General features: G+C 39.9%; 2 protein-coding genes across 2 annotated transcripts; both read left to right on the forward strand.

The window, feature by feature from the left end:
• The first annotated feature begins 220 nt into the window (after positions 1-220).
• On the forward strand, positions 221-8,976 carry ctsc (cathepsin C). The gene is made up of 8 exons (XM_004543881.5): positions 221-592; positions 939-1,084; positions 1,824-1,978; positions 3,426-3,581; positions 4,609-4,727; positions 6,350-6,481; positions 7,083-7,315; positions 7,834-8,976. Exons 1-8 carry the CDS (start codon positions 433-435, stop codon positions 8,098-8,100), a joined length of 1,368 nt encoding a protein of 455 aa, XP_004543938.3. The 5' UTR covers positions 221-432; the 3' UTR covers positions 8,101-8,976.
• Positions 8,977-10,155: 1,179 nt separating this feature from the next.
• rab38a (RAB38a, member RAS oncogene family) lies at positions 10,156-17,381 on the forward strand. The gene is made up of 3 exons (XM_004543882.3): positions 10,156-10,796; positions 13,877-14,157; positions 16,110-17,381. Exons 1-3 carry the CDS (start codon positions 10,595-10,597, stop codon positions 16,263-16,265), a joined length of 639 nt encoding a protein of 212 aa, XP_004543939.3. The 5' UTR covers positions 10,156-10,594; the 3' UTR covers positions 16,266-17,381.
• Positions 17,382-17,688: the final 307 nt, after the last annotated feature.

Consider the following 17,688-nt stretch of genomic DNA (forward strand, 5'->3'; position numbering starts at 1 on the left):
CCTTGTTTGTTAGACTAATTACGCTGTATTAAAGTCTCGATAAGCTACTCACAGCGTAATTACATCTTGCATGCGTGTTGGTCACATTGATAGAAGACGAGCTTATGTTTCTGGAATGTGTCATATGTTAGCATTGATCTAAAAATAAGAACAAACTAACATGTTTGTTTAACTTTAGCCGATTGGCTGTAGTGCTAGCTAAATATGCGCATGCGTATTGTGCTGATAGCAGAGAGCTATCTTGACACGACAAGTTATAAATCTGCGTCTGTGCAGAAGTTTCAGTGTGGATAGGTAGCTGTTTGGGGACTGGTTCGCAGACAAGTCGAAGTGGGACAGTTTGCAGTTAGTCAGGGTAAACTTTTATCTTTTTAAGAGCTCTAACTGCGTAGGTTTTATTTTTGTGGCCCGGAAAGCTAGCTGTGTTTGAAGATGAGGTTGAGTGGAGTGCTCGTGTGTTTGTTCCTGCTTTGTGTTGAGAGATGCTGGAGTGACACACCAGCAAACTGCACCTACGAAGACCTGGTGGGAACATGGGTGTTCCAGGTGTCCAAAGGAGGGCACGACAAGACGGTGAACTGTTCCGCTGAAGGTAAAAAACAAACAAAAAAAGCACACCATATCTAAAAAAAACCAAACAAACGGTCACACAATATGGGGGTCACATGAGGAGGAAATAAAATGGTTAGCTTTTTGGAAATCATGTGACAGTCTTATGATAAGACATGTGTTAAGTTCAAGGAAGTTGTACTTTGGTTAAATTGTATTTTTAAAACTTGCAGTATTGCACAAGTAAAACATGCTTTAAAGAAAGTAGTAAAAATGTTCCAACAAAAATTTGCCTTAACTTTGTTGTAAAGAGTTGATGAAGTCAATCTAAAGGTCGACTTTGTTCAGGGGATTTTTGCTGCCTTTCATTGTGTGCCGTTCCTCTACAGCTGTAGGTGAGAGCACTGTGACTGTGACTCTGCAGAAACTGTCTGTGGCCACAGATGAGCTGGGGCACACCGGCTTCTTCACCATCATCTACAATCAAGGCTTTGAAGTGGTCATTAATGGGTACAAATGGTTCGCCTTCTTCAAGGTAAAAGATGGCTGCGACTAATTTGTGGATTTGAGTGATGTCTTAAATGTCATGCCATGTTAGAGCTGCACATGCAATCTCCCAGCTTGCTGAGTTTTCCAACCATTATTGAAGTCGTGCTGTTCTTTTCTGAAGCCAGAGTGATAAAAGACTTGATATGTCAAAGTTTGACTCATCATTTAAAGCAATTAGAACTTGAGCTGTAAATGAATTTCAATCTTCGGTTAACCTTTTTCTAAATATCTAAGAGTTCACTCTGTCTCAATTTCCTCTTTCTTTATCTCATTTAATCTTTGAATTTCGTGTTATTTAAAAGCAGCAGCAGGTTCAGACTTCAGAATCGTGTGTGTGTGTGTGTGTGTGTGTGTGTGTGTGTGTGTGTGTGTGTGTGTGTGTGTGTGTGTCTCTGCCTTATCGGTCGCATGACAGTGAGCTCAGAGACGTGTCATAGCCACAAGTGTGGTCCACTTCGCTAATGACCATTATCTGGTTCTTGATTTTTATTCAGTGAAATTAAACAATCTACCGGTAATTTAATTTAACACTCTTGTACTGTATTTTCAAACTTTAACATCAACGGTTACCTGAATACTTAGTTAAACTAGTATAACTCATATTTAATTATCTGATTTTAATTCAGTTGCTTTTAAAAAGGTTCTTTTATATTGGAATAAAATGATTTGACTGAATTGTTCACACGATGTCCAGCTTTAATCTGCGTGTCTCTTCAAATTTTCAGTACAGTCAAGAAGGTCCTAAGGTGACCAGCTACTGTGACCAGACCCTACCAGGGTGGGTCCATGATGTCCTGGGGCGTAACTGGGCATGCTTTGTTGGAAAGAGGGTAAATCCAGTACCACCCCGAACAGAATACAAACCAGTCTTCGGCAGCAGGTACATAACTATACAAACCTTTTTTGTTGTTGTTGTTTTTTCTGTCACAAGATCTTTAAGATGATTGGGTATAAAAAGAAGTTGTCTGAGAGGCTGAAAGAAAAATTGGTGTGCAAATGGTTCAAAGTTTTAAGAGTGAAATTGCTAATAAATTGGATATGTCATCATCTTTGGTGAGTAACAACAAACCATTCTCAGAGTTGTAAGTAACCTTTGTATGGCAGAGACATGATTTAAAAACCAGTACAGCTATTTTGACCCGGCATTGAAAATGGACTCCACTCTGCGTTGTAAAATCACTCCCTAAAGCTGCTGTTAGTAAAAAGAGTTTGTCACTGAAAACTCTGTCAACCAAAGAAGTCCAAACCTAAACAAGATATAAACATGCAACTTCCTTCCTGAAAACCCTGCACAACTGTGCAGACACCAATAATTTTGAAAAATTTTTACCCTGAAGGGTGAAAATTAACCGACCTACATTTAATATTTATCACCCATTGGAAATTCAATTCAGTTTAGTGCAAATAAGCAGGTATTATTTAAAACTACAATTTTACTATTGTAATATTTTCAAATATAACATAGTGGAAAAATCATTAGGAAATTATTGCCTTTTTTTCCCTCACAGCCAGGATCCTTATGATCATGTCTTTTTACTTAGTAGTAGTTATCTGAGGGTAACAGGTTCTTCTATTGTGAAGTGAGTGATTTGAAACTTAATCGATCGTTTCCCACACTTATCACTGCCTTGCTCTAGTATGTGGAAGTGCTGGGGTTTTTTTTTGTTTTTTTGTTTTTTCTTTTTTTGAGAGTTGTGTAACCCACCAACACAACAAGTCTTTATTTTGCAACTTACAGTTAAGCAACTTGGCTGAAGTGGCATAAAAAGACCACACTGATTGACTGCATCATTGAAAAAAACAAATTGATTCAGGTTATGAATTAGTAAAGATGCATATTTTGTTGAAATGTTATTGAGCAACAACATCCCATACAGTATTAAAATAAATAAAAAAAACATCAGATCAACATTGTAAACTTCTATTTATAAAATGTGGTTGAATTCCACAGAACATGGACACAAACATGCGCAACGTTGCATAAACTAGTTTCCCTTCCTTTTTGTCAATTGCCTCCTTATTTAACAATTTAGTGTTGAGGCGGTCAGAAAAAGGGGAACAGTGACTGTAACAGCTGTCTGGTCTCCCCCTTCACTATACTGCTTCTGCTTCAGTAAAATTAGATATTTTTCAGCATTAATTACCAGATGCGAGCATTTAAAATAAATAAATAAAATCTGTACATTTTAACCAACTTCCTATCATATTGTGATTTTACTCAGATCTGTTTTAGTCAGTTTCTCTCTCTGTTTGGGGCTGAGGAATACCCTTGAAATCTTTTATATTTGTACCTAATTAATTGTAATGTACTTTTGTTATTTCTCCAGACTGCCACAGAAGCTCTACAAACACAGCATGGACTTTATTGATGTGATCAACTCTGTTCAGAAATCCTGGAAGGCTGCTCCCTACCCAGAGCACGAAATGTACACTTTACAGGAGCTGCAATACAGAGCAGGCGGGCCTGCCTCTCGTATCCCTGTGTGAGTATTTACTTGCACTTCCCGTTGTGTACTCCGGGGTCCGGACATAGAAGGAGACAAAAGATGTACATATAGGTAATATGTTTGCGATATTAGGAGCTAGTCTGTTGATTTGTTTGGGAGGTGTTTTCAAAGGGGGGGGGGGAAAAAGGTTAGTACACATTTGTGTTTTGTGTCTAGTTAAGCCATGACTGCTTGTCTTTTGTCCCGTCTTCCTCCCATCACTCCCAACCAGTCGTGGCAGAGCAAAAATTCCCTTCCTGTAAAAGGGAGTTTTTGCTCCCCACTATCACCAAGTGCTCGGTCAAAGGGTGTTGTTTGATTGTTGGAGTCTTCTCTCTGGTATTTCGGGGGTTTTAACATGTAAAATATAAAGCTCCTTGAAGTCACTCCTGTTTTGATTTGGTGCTATAGAAGAACACTCAACTGGATTTACGTGTGGACAGTCCCCGCACCCTTATCTTGAAAGGTCGGCACTACTAAACTAAGGCTGTTCAGTGTGTCATTGTGGCAGTCCTCCATAGCATTCAGCAACCCATCCTGGGAGTTTCCACCCCTGCAGTCGTTTGGACTCCAACACACCAGCTGAATTTATTGTCATGATTTAATAAGTCAGTAAAGACTTTTCTCCTGCAGGCAAACTTTACAAGAACCGTCATAAATAGTATATAATTCTCTACCACAGAGGGAGGATGTCCTGCCACAATGACGAATTGAATTCATCAGTAGTATATTTCCTCACACTTTTTTTTTTGTCCTTTTTTTTTTTTTTTTTTTTTTTTTTTTTTGGTCTAGTAGCAAGTTAAGAGTTATTTTAGCAGTTTAGTTCTAATCTTTCCTCTTTATTTTGGACTGTCTCCTCCTCTAAGTGGATTTCAGCAAATTGTGGTACAAATATCACTTGGACTAACAGATCCATCTTACTTAATGTGGATTTACACACATTACATTTCCATAGTTATGGTTTTGTATAGGACTGCTTTTCAGTGCAAATGTGTTAAGTAAAATTACCCCTTTTACATTTTAGGCGCGCTCGCCCTGCACCTGTGAAAGCTGACGTAGCTAAGATGGCATCAGCTCTACCTGAGCAATGGGACTGGAGAAATGTTGACAGGGTTAACTTTGTTAGCCCTGTGAGAAACCAAGGTATGCAATATAATAAATTTAATACAAAGTTCACTCAATACGATATAGAAAAGTTAAAGGGTCAGATTCAGACAAAGCCATACCTTTCCTTTTGAGCAGCTGTCACTAAGTCAGGCACTGAACAACTGCTCACCAGCTACCCTGCTTCCCTCTTTGCAAGCCAGGGTGTCCTTTCTGCTTTCCTCCCGTGTTTCTGCACAGCCTAGTGTGTGAGTGGAGAGATTATGCATGCTTAGTACTTTAAGTGTCTGAGAGGGCCTCTGTAGGATGGGGTTTAAGGAGCTGGAGAGGGTTGAAGTGTTTCAGTCAAAGCGCACTCAGCCACTGTGCAGAGTTGCAGAGCTTTTTCTGCTTCAGTGTTATAAGTCAGGTGGATTCTTAAGGTTCCATTTCAGTTCACAAAAATTGGCAGGCTTGAAAGTAAATTGGTGTGGGTGGTCTGGCAGAGGGTGCAATGCAAGGAAAGTGCCCATACACTCAATCAGAGCCCCCATTACTTTGAAATGCAGTGTTTTAGTGTATTGTCGTCACTCCGATGGGCGGGCAGGTGACGTGGACACCCAAGTTTGTGAATGTGAGAACTCAAGAACTAAAAGACATAGGACTTTCAAATTTATAACATGGGTGTATCTACTAAATATCTCAGATGAGTTTGAATCTCAGTGACCTCGACCTCAAGGTGAAGGTCAGAGGTCAAGTTTTCTGAAAATCTTGCAAATGCGATAACTTTAGTACAAGGTGACAATGGATTCATACAAAAATGTATACAATGGGTGCATCTAGCTGGAGGCTGAGTGCTACCTCCGGCCGCTGACGGTATTTTTAAAATTTATTATACAAAGTCAGTATTTTATAAGGTGCCTGATTTATCACTGGGAATTTACCAGAAGTAGACATTAGTTGGTTGAAAAATTGCATATAAATGTTAGCAGTCTTCCATCTGTGGGTATAGTTAATGGTGTTGTAGAGGAACATGGTAAATGGCCTGCATTTGTATACTACATTCAGTCATTCACCCATTCTCACACACATTCACACACTGGTGATAGCAAGCTACATTTTAGCCACTGACAGAGGCGAGGCTGCTGGACACTGGTGCCACCAGGCCCTCTGACCACCACCAGTAGGCAAACATGGGGTTAGTATCTTGCCCAATCGAACAACTGACCTTTTGGTTAGTGGTCGACCTGCTCTGCCACCCGAGCTGCAGCCACCCCACATGATTAGTGTTCCTAATGTTAGAGCGTTTATGACTCTTTATTAATGTTGCACCTGGATCTCCCTTGCGTGTCAGCACTGGAGGATTGCAGGTGCATGTTATTTTAGCAAAGTACAGATTTATTAGGTCCTGTGAAAAAGCTTTAATTTTTCTCTCTTGGTCATACAAATGTTTGTCATCACAAACTAGACCAGCAGACGTTTTTCCACTACCGTAGGAACAAAGCGTTTGTATAAGAATTAAAATTAGGCCCGTTGTAGCTTTACAAGTTGCCATAGTTTGCTTGGAAACCAAACGAGAAAACAACAACTATCACAAGTTTTGCAATGTTGGGATTTATTGAAGTGCTGCTGTGTTTCATAGTAGTGTTTTCTTAATGGAAATTTTGGATTTTCTGTTTCAGCATCATGCGGAAGCTGCTACTCCTTTGCCACAATGGGAATGCTGGAAGCTCGTATTCGAATCCTCACCAACAACAGCGACGCGCCCACCCTCAGCCCTCAACAAGTGGTCTCTTGCTCCGAGTACTCTCAAGGTAAACTAACAGTAAATCTGTGCGTTTGTTATTTGACTCCCAGTTCAATTAATATTAAAACAGTTATTGGCTATTGCACATTTATGCTACAAGTAGAAAATTAACAAAACAGTGAAGAATATTTAGTCAATGTAAATATCAAATATCTCAATACACTGTAACGATGAAAAATGTTTGTATTGAATTTTTGTTTGTTTGTTTGCTTTGAGGGGGGGGTTGCCTTCAACCCTAATCTGAACTAATATTGCTGAAGTATTTTAATAGCGTGTACAAAGTGGGATCAAGATGTTCTGTAAAGTATATGAAATCACAAAAGGATTTCTAGGGTGCAGACTATGAGCAAGCATGTTAAAAGAGGTCTACAGGTCCAGAAAAAAGACTTGACTGGTCAAATGTAAACTGGGTACAGGTTTTGCAAATGCTGTAACTCCTTTTTGAAGAATCTTTTTGCATTTAGTATCATCGGTGGCTTTATAAAGTCATATTAATGCATTTTCAGTAATGCCCCCCCATCTTGGATCACATTAAGTTTTGCCCTTGAAAGGTTTTTGACAGGTTTAATATGTTCAGCAAACCTTGTTTTTCTCCTCCTATTTTTAAGGCTGTGATGGCGGGTTCCCATACCTGATTGGGAAGTACACACAGGATTTTGGCATTGTGGACGAGTCATGCTTTCCGTATGTTGGAAAGAACACTCCGTGTGGTGTTCCTCAGAACTGTAGGCGCATTTACGCAGCAGAATACAACTATGTTGGTGGCTTCTACGGCGGCTGCAGTGAGGCGGCCATGATGTTGGAGCTGGTCAAGAATGGACCTATGGCAGTAGCTTTCGAGGTACAACAGCTTCTCCCTGATCTAAGGCTTGATCTGTTAATGCAAATTCAACCCTCAGCATAAACTAAGAGATAAAAAGAATTCTACAGACCAGTGTTTTTGAAATGGGGGGGGAGAAGATCAAAATCAAATGATCATACTTGCTGTTCACAGATCTTTAATTTTCTTGAGTTTATTACTTTGTTTGGCGTTGGACGAGGCTGTCCTTGAAGGGTGGCTCACCTCACCTATAAAACACTGACTGAAAACCCGATTCAGCAACGTCTCTTAAGGGTTTATAATGTTATAGATTTTCATGAATTTTCTAAATTGCATTGTTTCAAATCACCATAATCAATATAAACGGTCTTCTAAATCTTTCTAAGCACAGGTTTAAATTATTTTCTTAATCCCAAACATATAAGTAAGCCAGCAGACAGAGAGATGAGCAGAGCAGCAACCCCTTGAACTCTATATCCTTTATATCGGAGTGTATTTGCTTTCCAGTTAAAAATAAAATGATCCCATTCTGTTCACAGGTCTATCCTGACTTCATGAACTATAAGGAGGGCATCTACCACCACACTGGCCTTGCAGACCCATTCAATCCCTTTGAGCTGACCAACCATGCCGTGTTGCTGGTGGGGTACGGCCGCTGCCACAAGACTGGGCAGAATTACTGGATTGTCAAGAACAGCTGGGGCACCGGCTGGGGCGAGGAAGGCTACTTCCGAATTCGCCGCGGAAATGACGAGTGTGCCATCGAGAGCATCGCTGTCGCAGCCAACCCTATACCTAAACTGTAGAAGCTGAAACGTCAGAATTGACATAATCAATGATGATTGACATAACCAATGGTTATGAGTCACAGATTTTAAAGCACAAATGTTCCATGGTTTTTATCAACATATGCATTGGAGATTGACAATTTAAAGCTAAATGTATAACTTTTCACAAAAGAATTGAGTCACAGGGTGGCACTAATGAGCAGAGCAAGATTAATTAAATGAAAAATTATGGATTTGCGCTGTAATGGCAACCTCCAAATGGATATGCAATTTGTTTAAAAGGGAAATCAATCTGAAATCTTAACATTGTTCATTTATACTTTTCATAAACTGCCAGCTCTCAGATCAGGAAGTACGGTGCATACAGTAGGTTATCCCTATTATTTCATACGTTGCTGGGATTTTTAGTTTTTGCTCCCAAATGTAAAAATTTAGAATTTGGGTATGAAGGATTTTATGTTTGTATGAATTACACATGTTTACAGCTCTGAAAATGGATTTTTAATTTAAGGGAAACAGTAATGCTGCTCTTTTGATGCCACTCCCCAACACCACCACTTTTTTATGTTTGCTGATTTAAGCAGTGACTGATTAGCTGCCTTTTGAATATTCAAGCTCTAACTGCCAATAAGTACTTGAAATCAAGTACCTACCACTGTGGATTAGGACATACTGCTTATCTCAGTATGTTCTAAAGTTTTACTTGTCACATTTAAAGGGAAATCCAGATGTGTGTTTTGTTCTTTGACTCAGGAATGCACTGAACAGAGTAGAAACCTCTTTTGTCCTTGCTACATCGAAACCAAAACTGCCATGTTTTCCTGTTGGATGATTTGTAAGAGTTTCCCAGTGAGCTGTTATTGCTGCATCAGTTAATAAAGGGATGCAAATTGATTGTAGTGCCTCTTACTCCTCCTCTATACCCTTTCTATTTCAATTTGGAAGTTTTGAAATTATTTTTTTCTGTGTGTGACAAAATGTAATGCAATTTTCTATAAATGAAATAAAATAATTGGAAAAAGCATAATATAAAATTTAAATACTTCCACTGGTCACTTTATTAGGTACATCTGGCTAGTACCAGGTTCTTCCCTTCGGCACTGCCTTAAGTCTTCATGGCAAAGACTCAATAAGATGCTGACAGATGCTTGGTCTATATTAACATGATCACGCAGTGACTATAGATTTGTCGGCTGCACATCCTTGTTTTGTTCCACCACGTCCCAAAGGTGCTCTGTTGGGTGTAGATCTGGTGACTGTGGAGGCCATCTGTGCAGAGTGAACTCAGGTGCATTTTATCCTCCTGGATGCAGCCATCATAGGATTGATGTGCTGAGGTCATAAAGGAATGGCATGGTCAGCAACAGTACACTGATAGACTGGTGTTAAAATGATGCGCAGCTGGTAGGGAACTGAGTTATGTCCTTACCATCTTAATGTCGCAGCAGAAGAGATGAGAGTCATCAGACCAGGTAACATTTTCTAGCTTTCTGTTGTCCAGCTTGTCAGTCTGTGATAATTACAGCCTCAGTTCTTCCTGTTTTTAGGTGACAGGAGTGGCAGTCAGTATGAACATATGCTGCAGTGGCACATCTGCTTCAAGGCGAACTTGAACTTCAGCAGGTCGTCTTGACCACTTTTACAAACCTAAATGTGATGAGTTGCTTGCATGCAATTGGCTGATTTGTGTTAACCTCCTAGGACCTGGCGTCCACATATGTGAACATCACATTTTGGGTTATTTAGACCAAAATACTCAATTTTGCTCTACAAGGGCCTGATATCCACTCACGAGGACATTATATTGCTAAGGTTCTATCAAAACTTTAAACGAATATCCTCATATGTGTCTCTCATTTTTATTAGAAACAAAAATACGGTAAAAATAAATAATTTAAAAAAAAATTTGGTAAAACTTTGTTTTTACATTCATCGGGCCCCAATATGCCCAAATATCAAAGAGAAATTAAAAATAAATGCCGTGGAAGAGTTTGGGTCTTAGGAGGATAAGGAGCCTATGAACACGTGTACCTAATAAAGTGGCCGGGGAGTGTGTATAGGCCATTCCGTTCTTGCGCTCTGCTTCGACGAGCTGCGAAACCAAACAATGTTACCAGTGCTGACGTTTCGGTAATGATAATTCAGTTTACATAATGCAGACCTGTGGCAGGCACTGTTATGCCCCATCTTTTTTTCATTTCCATAAAGCAGGTTACATTTTGCTGACTGCTTTTATCTAAAATAAAGTAGTCTGCAAATACAAAACAAGCAGTAGTAGTCAGCTAGTATAAGAGCAGTGCTGCCTCTCCAGCTTGGAGCTGCCCATCGTGAGTCACAAGGTCCAGACGTCTCTGCTTCACTTTCCTCTGTGGGCCAGGGCGTACCTTGCCGCCCCTTCTCATTCCCAGCTCTCCCCAGCTCTCTCTGCGCTGTCCTGTGCGTCTCCCGCTATCATCCCCAGGTCTTCCCAATACGGTGGATTCATGCTCGACTCTCGCCCTCCTCGGTCGCCATGCAGAACAACCACCATAAGGAGCATCTCTATAAGATTCTTGTGATAGGCGACCTCGGGGTTGGGAAGACCAGTATCATCAAGCGATATGTCCACCACAACTTTAGCCCCAACTACCGAGCCACCATCGGCGTGGATTTCGCACTCAAAGTGCTCAACTGGGACCAGGAGACCGTGCGCCTTCAGCTGTGGGACATCGCAGGTAAACCAACTTTCACCCACCGCTCACATTAAATAGGAGGAGGTGAAACAGTTCGATAACACCGCGGGGATTGTAAGAAACGAGGATTTGTGCGATTTGTTTCCTTTTTGCCTAAAAGTGTTTTAAGTATGTTACATTTAGAAGTTATGCAAAGCAGATTATTATCAATTTATAACTTCTTTGGAAATGTGTGATTTTCTTATGCAGAAAACATGCTGGAGAGGGTTAATTAGTCTTTTAAGTGAAATTACCATAACATTTGAAATCTCTTTAATGAAAGTGACAAGCTATAATCTAAAGAAATTTCAGTTTACAATTATTTAGCCCGTTATGTCTTCATTAAATGACACACAATCACACAATGATTGTCGTTGTAAAAACCACCTCGGTAAGTGCTGTGCTAAAGCTTTCCAAATAATTAATGAAATACTTATGAGAGGTTGGCTGCTCCAGTAGAAACGACATGTTTTGTAATTTCAGGAAAATGTGTGAGATGTCTGACTATGGACTTTAAAATTATTGTTTATTTTACATTAAACAAATCATAGGTTAATAAGGAAACAAAAGCACACCAGTCCAAGATAGTTTTTTTCTTTTTACAGTTCACCCTTGTTTTTAACACACACACACACACACACACACACACACACACACACATTCTTGTTCGTCATTTGTACCAGCTGACTCCAAATTCCTGCCTTCCAATCGCTTGGCTATGCACTCATACAATCACATGTTAAAAAGGTTAAAGTCATATATAAGATGAGCTTTTGCGCCATGTGACCTTGATGAAGGAGCATCACGATGCTCTCATGATAAATCAGTGTCGTCATAGTAACGGCGTGCCACTCTAAGATTGTTTCGAGGCTTATGCAAAACCTTCTGCACCAGCTGGTCTGTTGAGCCAGAAAATTAATAATCTTATCTAATTTGGAACGAAACATTGAGCTCATGTTCCAGCTGATGACATAATAAAAGCATGTTTATTATATCACCTTTATAATTTGATGTCATGCGGTCCCCAGTACGGAGTTTTTTTGCTCTAAATGCAGCTGTCTTACACACACGCACGCACGCACGCACGCACGCACGCACACACACACACACAGTGTAACTAAACAAAGTGTTTTCACATTTTTTCCCCGAGTAGATCCCAAGTATCACACGCCTTCACTATACTTTGTAAATGTAGTAGTATATAAGTTGAATAGTGTAAATTGTCGGTAGGTGTTAGGATGCCATGTCATCAGGGACGAGGAATGGAAGTTTTTTATTTGCTTTAAAACCAAAAGTTATTAAAATAGAAATTCAAATATGTTTATGTGTCGGTTTTCAGTTTTTAAATTGCTTCTGGCGATGACAGATATCAGAAATAATACCGGCTTTTGACTGGGGTGCTGTTGGTTAAGATGACAGAAAGACTACAACAGCCTCATGTCACATGAGTGTCTGCTGAGGTTTAGAAGAATCCTCAGACCTGGTGCTCTCTCCCCTCCTGTGCGCTCTCTCTCCAGTAAGCGCAAGCAGTCATGTGTCTCAAACTCATGTGAGGGAGATTTGAGGCCCAAGCTCCTGTACACAGAAAGCTTTTTATTATGAGCCAAAGATGAGGGTCTCCCTCAGAGAAAACTGCCACAGGTCTTGCACTGTACTCATTGTGCTTCTTACACTCACCTAAAGGTTATTAAAGCCTTCAAGATGGAAGATTATCTCAAGTAAATACGTTACGTACAACCTTTTCTTGAAATATTTATGACTGCGTCTCACTTTTATGAATCTAAGAAAAAACTCACCCAGCTCTGTTATGGGATTTGGTAATGAGCTACAGTTTTCTCATGCAACAGATGTAATAAATCACTCGCTGTTCTGTGCATTTACCAAGATAAACAACTTCGACCTTTTTATCTTTGTCTCCCATTTTTCTATGCCATGCTGCCAGTGTAGCAGAGCTAACTTCACAAGCCTAGATCATGTACACATAAGAGGAAAAACCTTTAGGGTTTTGTTTCTTTGTCTTTGACTTCAGATAATTTTCAGTCTTTTGAACTTTCGTGGATTATGTTGAACTGCAGACTTACACTATTGCTGCCTTTCTATGAGCCTAAAAGGCCCCTAAGTAGTACCTATTTTGAGGAGTGAGGTTAAATATTAGCAAAGATACAATATTTGCAAACAGCTACACAGAGACATAAGTAGAAACACCCAAAGATACCTGATCTGATCTGTTGTAAAGAGATACTTAAGTTTTCTAGTGGGGCTTTTTCAAACATCCTCTATAATGTACTTGCCCAGAAAGCAGTGTGTTTGAGAAGGCCAGGGGCATAATTTTCTGCTCGACATACTCCAATGGCCGACCTGTTTCAACAAGCATCTGCCCCTAGATAAGTCCTTGAGCAAACCTTTCTGCCTCCCACCTGTTCTGCATCTGACCTTGTGGTCTGATCCATCTGTTCAAAAAAAAAAACAAAAACCCAAAACACTGCTGTGGGACTCAAAACCCTTTTTCTTGGCATCTTCTCTTGGATGCCACGATGAGTAGACCAGTTTGATTTATGGTTATTCCACAGTGTGGAAGTGTCTTGATTTTATTCTGCGGCTGTGCAGCTGAATCTGATGGTTCTTCAGCAGAAATTATGGATGGGAAAATGTGTGTGGATACAAGATTCCAACAGGGCTTATCAAATTAATTTTTAATTAATTAATTTTTTTTACAGGCAGTTTCACAAGCAGGCACGCACAGACTCCAGAGCCATGTTTCTTTCTCCCATTCTGCCTCTTTTCCATCTGTCCCTGCTTGTCTTGTAATGGACTGGAAAAAAAAATTGTGTGTCTGAAGTATCGGATGCAGGTGAAATATGTAAAGAACGCATCCATAAATACACCCAAAATGAGAAAATGGTAACATTGTTTATGTTTGCTGATAAGGTGACAGCTTTGATAGACCATTGTTATACTGATCTGTCGAAAATTTCACGATGTGCTTTAATAAAGTATGAAAAATTTAAAATGCATCACAGTGACAACAAGCAATAATCTTATGTGTGTGTGTGTGTGTGTCACTTTGTGTGCACGTCTTTCAGGTCAGGAGAGGTTTGGCAACATGACCCGTGTGTATTACCGTGAAGCCATGGGTGCATTCATCGTGTTTGATGTCACACGGCCTGCCTCCTTTGAGGCTGTCACAAAGTGGAAAGAGGATTTGGATTCCAAACTGACACTTGCCGACGGGAAGCATGTAGCCACTGTTCTTCTGGCCAATAAATGTGACCAGGGTCGGGATGTACTGACCAATAACGGAATAAAGATGGAGCAGTTCTGCCAGGAGAACGGCTTTGTGGGATGGTTTGAGACTTCTGCTAAGGTGAGAAAGATGACAAACAGACACACACACGAATACACGTACACACACAGTGTTTTAACTACAAGGAAACAAAGAGCAGCCTTCAACAGAGCTCTGAGGTTCAATCCCCGTGTGTCAGCAAGTCTCCTCAGAGGTCCTTGGGAAGCAGCTGACTCCTTGACTCTATCAGACCTAGCACCTGATTACCCTGTGGAGATGCCACCACAGAGGCACATTCAGGATGTGAAGAGATCCTTTAAAAGTGCTGAGTTTAACAGTCCCAGTCTGTTCAGTATTTGCATATCAATCACAGAGCCCTGCTGCTTTTGCACAAGAGTCTCACAGTCCACGTTCCTTCTGTGTTATTCCAGGTCAGCTGCACTTGCATCAGGTGCTCTGTTATCCAGACAGGATGTCCAGGAGTGTTGAGGGAATATACTGGCACACTTTTTTCCACTGACTGCACAAACCATAAAAAAGTGCTTATTCTTAAGCTTACAGAGACTGTGATGCAATTTATAAAAATTATATTTTTAACCAAAACGTAACTTTCAGCTAAAATACCTAAACTGCTTACAAAATATACTTTGTTACGTTTGCTATATTCAGTCAGTCTGAAGCCTTTGTAACAAAACTTAGACTGGACTGACAGCATAGCAATAATATTTAAAGATGAACAGAAGAAATGGGATAATATATTTAAATACTGAGCACAAATAAGAAATAAAAGACAGTAAAAGTTTGATTCAAGGCTCACTCATGACGACAGAAAATAAAAATGCGGTGGGTGTATTCTGATTGTGAAATGAGCAACACACAGTGACACAGTAACACACTCAGACCTGAGTATGGCTGCTAGGAATCTCACAGCTAGGTGGTAAGAGGAGAACATAGACTGAGGTGTGAGAAAGCTTAGCCATATACGGCACTGAAAGTTCAAATAAAACTTAACAAAAACAATCAGCCACTTAACCATATACAAAATCTGTTCTCACTTTTGTTTCTTTATACAAATATTTGTACAAATCTGTGAGGTCCACAGCTGCCACAGGCCCGAAATAGATTATACTCAGTATTCTCAGCAAAGCATTATTGTCCTCTATAGTTTTAGTTGTTGTATAAATGCCATTTATACCATTAGAAAACAAAATACAATCTCTAAAATATTGTAATTGTTTTTATTAGAGACCTCATTTGACTACGATGACATTTCCTTTCTGAGCTACTGCAGTATCCATCAATCACACACTGTGTCATCACTGAGTTCATCTAGGTTTTTTAATTCTTTCTAAGATTAGGATAGAAAGACTCTAATGTTGAGAATTTATATAAATTAGAATTCAGGCCTGCATAATGCAGGTCTTTCTTGCATATGTAAGTGTTCCATACTGTGCAAATTGATCATTCCAGTTTTTACCTATTCCAGTATTTTTGCAATCATCTCCGATTGTTTGGGCTTTCTCTGTTTTCTCTGTATTATTGTAGAGTATTTACTTTGCAATACACAGTGCCTTGAGGTGACTGTTGTTGGTATATGGTGCTGTATAAATATATTACATTGAAAAAAAAATATATTTTTAGTGTAATCACAGGTCTCATTAGGTTTTGCTGTGGATGCTTTCGTCGTCATTTTTTTGTGTGTAAAAGAGAGTTGCATTGTCATTTGTCAGTGTGTCAGACCAGAGGCAACCACTCAGAGTAAATGCAAAAATCTCTTTCCAGCTTGTGTTCACATCATTCCTGCTGACTGTTTTGTTGTGTTTCTTCCACCTCTTCAGTTTAGTGACGGACCATTTGATTCACTCAATTAACTCCACAGGTTTTTCTTCCTTCAGGCGCTTTTTTCTATCTTGTTTAGTGCCTTATAACATTGATTGATCTTCTACCTTTTCATATTCTTTGTCTTTCTTTCCCCCCTCTCCTCTATCACCCCCCCCCCCCCCCCCTTTTTTTTCTCCACTCTCTGCTTTCAGGAAAACATAAACATCGATGAAGCAGCCAACTGCTTGGTGAAGCACATCATTGCCAGTGAGAAAGACATGCTCCAGTCAGAAGTCCCAGACACCATCATGCCTCAATTAGAAAAGGACAAAGGTGGGACATGCTCCTCGTGCTTCAGATCCCAGTAGGACCTGGTAGTTGGATTCTCATTACACACAGTGTTCAGTTTGTGTGTGAGAAAGAGAACAAGGAAGAGCTCCTTTTGGCTCCTTTCGAGGTAGACGGTGTGGGTGCCAACTCCTTTCCAATCTTTAAGCTTGGGTGGGTTGGGTGTGGGGTTTGAGTGGACAGAGAGGCAGCTGGCTCAGGAAATGGATGGATTTGAGCAGAGGCAGAAAGAGAGATGGGTGCAGCTGTGTGCTCTTGTCAAAGACAAGGTCACCCTCTGGGTGACTTCAGGCCTCGACACTGCCACTTCGGCTACCATGGAGACGGAGTTAATGAACACATGCACAGAAAGGTTGTGGCAAATCACAGAATATCTGTGCTGGAGGTGTGTGGAAGTAATCACTATATGGAAGCCATGGTCGCTGCTCCTCTTTCTCTCTTCTTACTGTCGTCTCTGTTCTTTTCCTCTGCTCTCATTTTTCTCCTCTGCTTGTTTGTAATTCCTAACCCGTACCTGACGGCACGTTTGGTTTGTCACATTTTTCATGCTTCTTTCACAAGCAAGCAGAGAAAGCAAGTTAAGAATTTTTTCTCACCGACTCTCTCCCAAGCAATTCCTTCTCAATGCTAATAAGACCACAGCCACATTACATGGCTCCTTCAAATATGGCTTCATTTATTTTTAACTTTTCATGTCCATCCACTATTTCCAGTGAAGCACTGTAAAGCAGATTATTGCAATTAAAGTGCCTTTTTTTAAAGCATTTTATTTAATATCTGCAGTAGAGATATTCACTATATATTATTTACAAGCCCTCTTAATGGTGCACATTTCTCTTTCTGTTCAGCCCTAATTAAGAATTGAACTCATTTCAATTTCAGCACTTTTAAAAATAATGCTGAATGTGTGTTAATGCCCATTGTATCCCTTATTTCTATCCAGTGGTTTTCTATTAAATTTCTATCCCACTGTGATTTCTTTTATTTGTAATGTTTGTAATTATGGGATGAATGCAAACATGTATACAACTATGTACATATTATATACAGCAAACTGAGGCAGATTATACAGTAGAACCAAAGATGTATCCAGTTTTCAAAATGTTCATGTGAATAAACCGTGGCTTTACTGACGACTAGCTGTTTGTCTTCTTATTATAACATTAAAAAGTCTGTATACAACAACAAACATGGTTTAACATTCATTCTATGCACTATGATCAAGGTATAAATGACTGGATCCTAACAATTCAATAAATTAAGGATCGTGAGGGAGATGTCAGTTAAGAAGTCTGCTCATATGCTTCGCCGTGCAGTCCTGGGAGGAGGTATAACCAGACAATACAGGTTACTGGGTTAGGTGGCAGTAACCTCTTGTTGGCAAAACAAGAAGCCTGGGCTGTGTCTAAGCAGCACATCTGACAAACCATCACTGTCAGCCTG

The sequence above is a fragment of the Maylandia zebra genome, linkage group LG14 (assembly GCF_041146795.1).
Source record: "Maylandia zebra isolate NMK-2024a linkage group LG14, Mzebra_GT3a, whole genome shotgun sequence".
NCBI classification, from domain to species: domain Eukaryota; kingdom Metazoa; phylum Chordata; class Actinopteri; order Cichliformes; family Cichlidae; genus Maylandia; species Maylandia zebra.

Excerpts from the sequence above, each read along its gene's own strand:
- ctsc (XM_004543881.5), top strand. The coding sequence starts at position 433 with ATGAGGTTGAGTGGAGTGCTCGTGTGTTTGTTCCTGCTTTGTGTTGAG. Across the intron at positions 593-938 it reads GGTGAACTGTTCCGCTGAAG|CTGTAGGTGAGAGCACTGTG; the intron begins GTAAAAAACAAA and ends GTTCCTCTACAG. Across the intron at positions 1,979-3,425 it reads AAACCAGTCTTCGGCAGCAG|ACTGCCACAGAAGCTCTACA; the intron begins GTACATAACTAT and ends TTATTTCTCCAG.
- rab38a (XM_004543882.3), top strand. The coding sequence starts at position 10,595 with ATGCAGAACAACCACCATAAGGAGCATCTCTATAAGATTCTTGTGATA. Across the intron at positions 10,797-13,876 it reads TCAGCTGTGGGACATCGCAG|GTCAGGAGAGGTTTGGCAAC; the intron begins GTAAACCAACTT and ends CACGTCTTTCAG. Across the intron at positions 14,158-16,109 it reads GGTTTGAGACTTCTGCTAAG|GAAAACATAAACATCGATGA; the intron begins GTGAGAAAGATG and ends CTCTGCTTTCAG.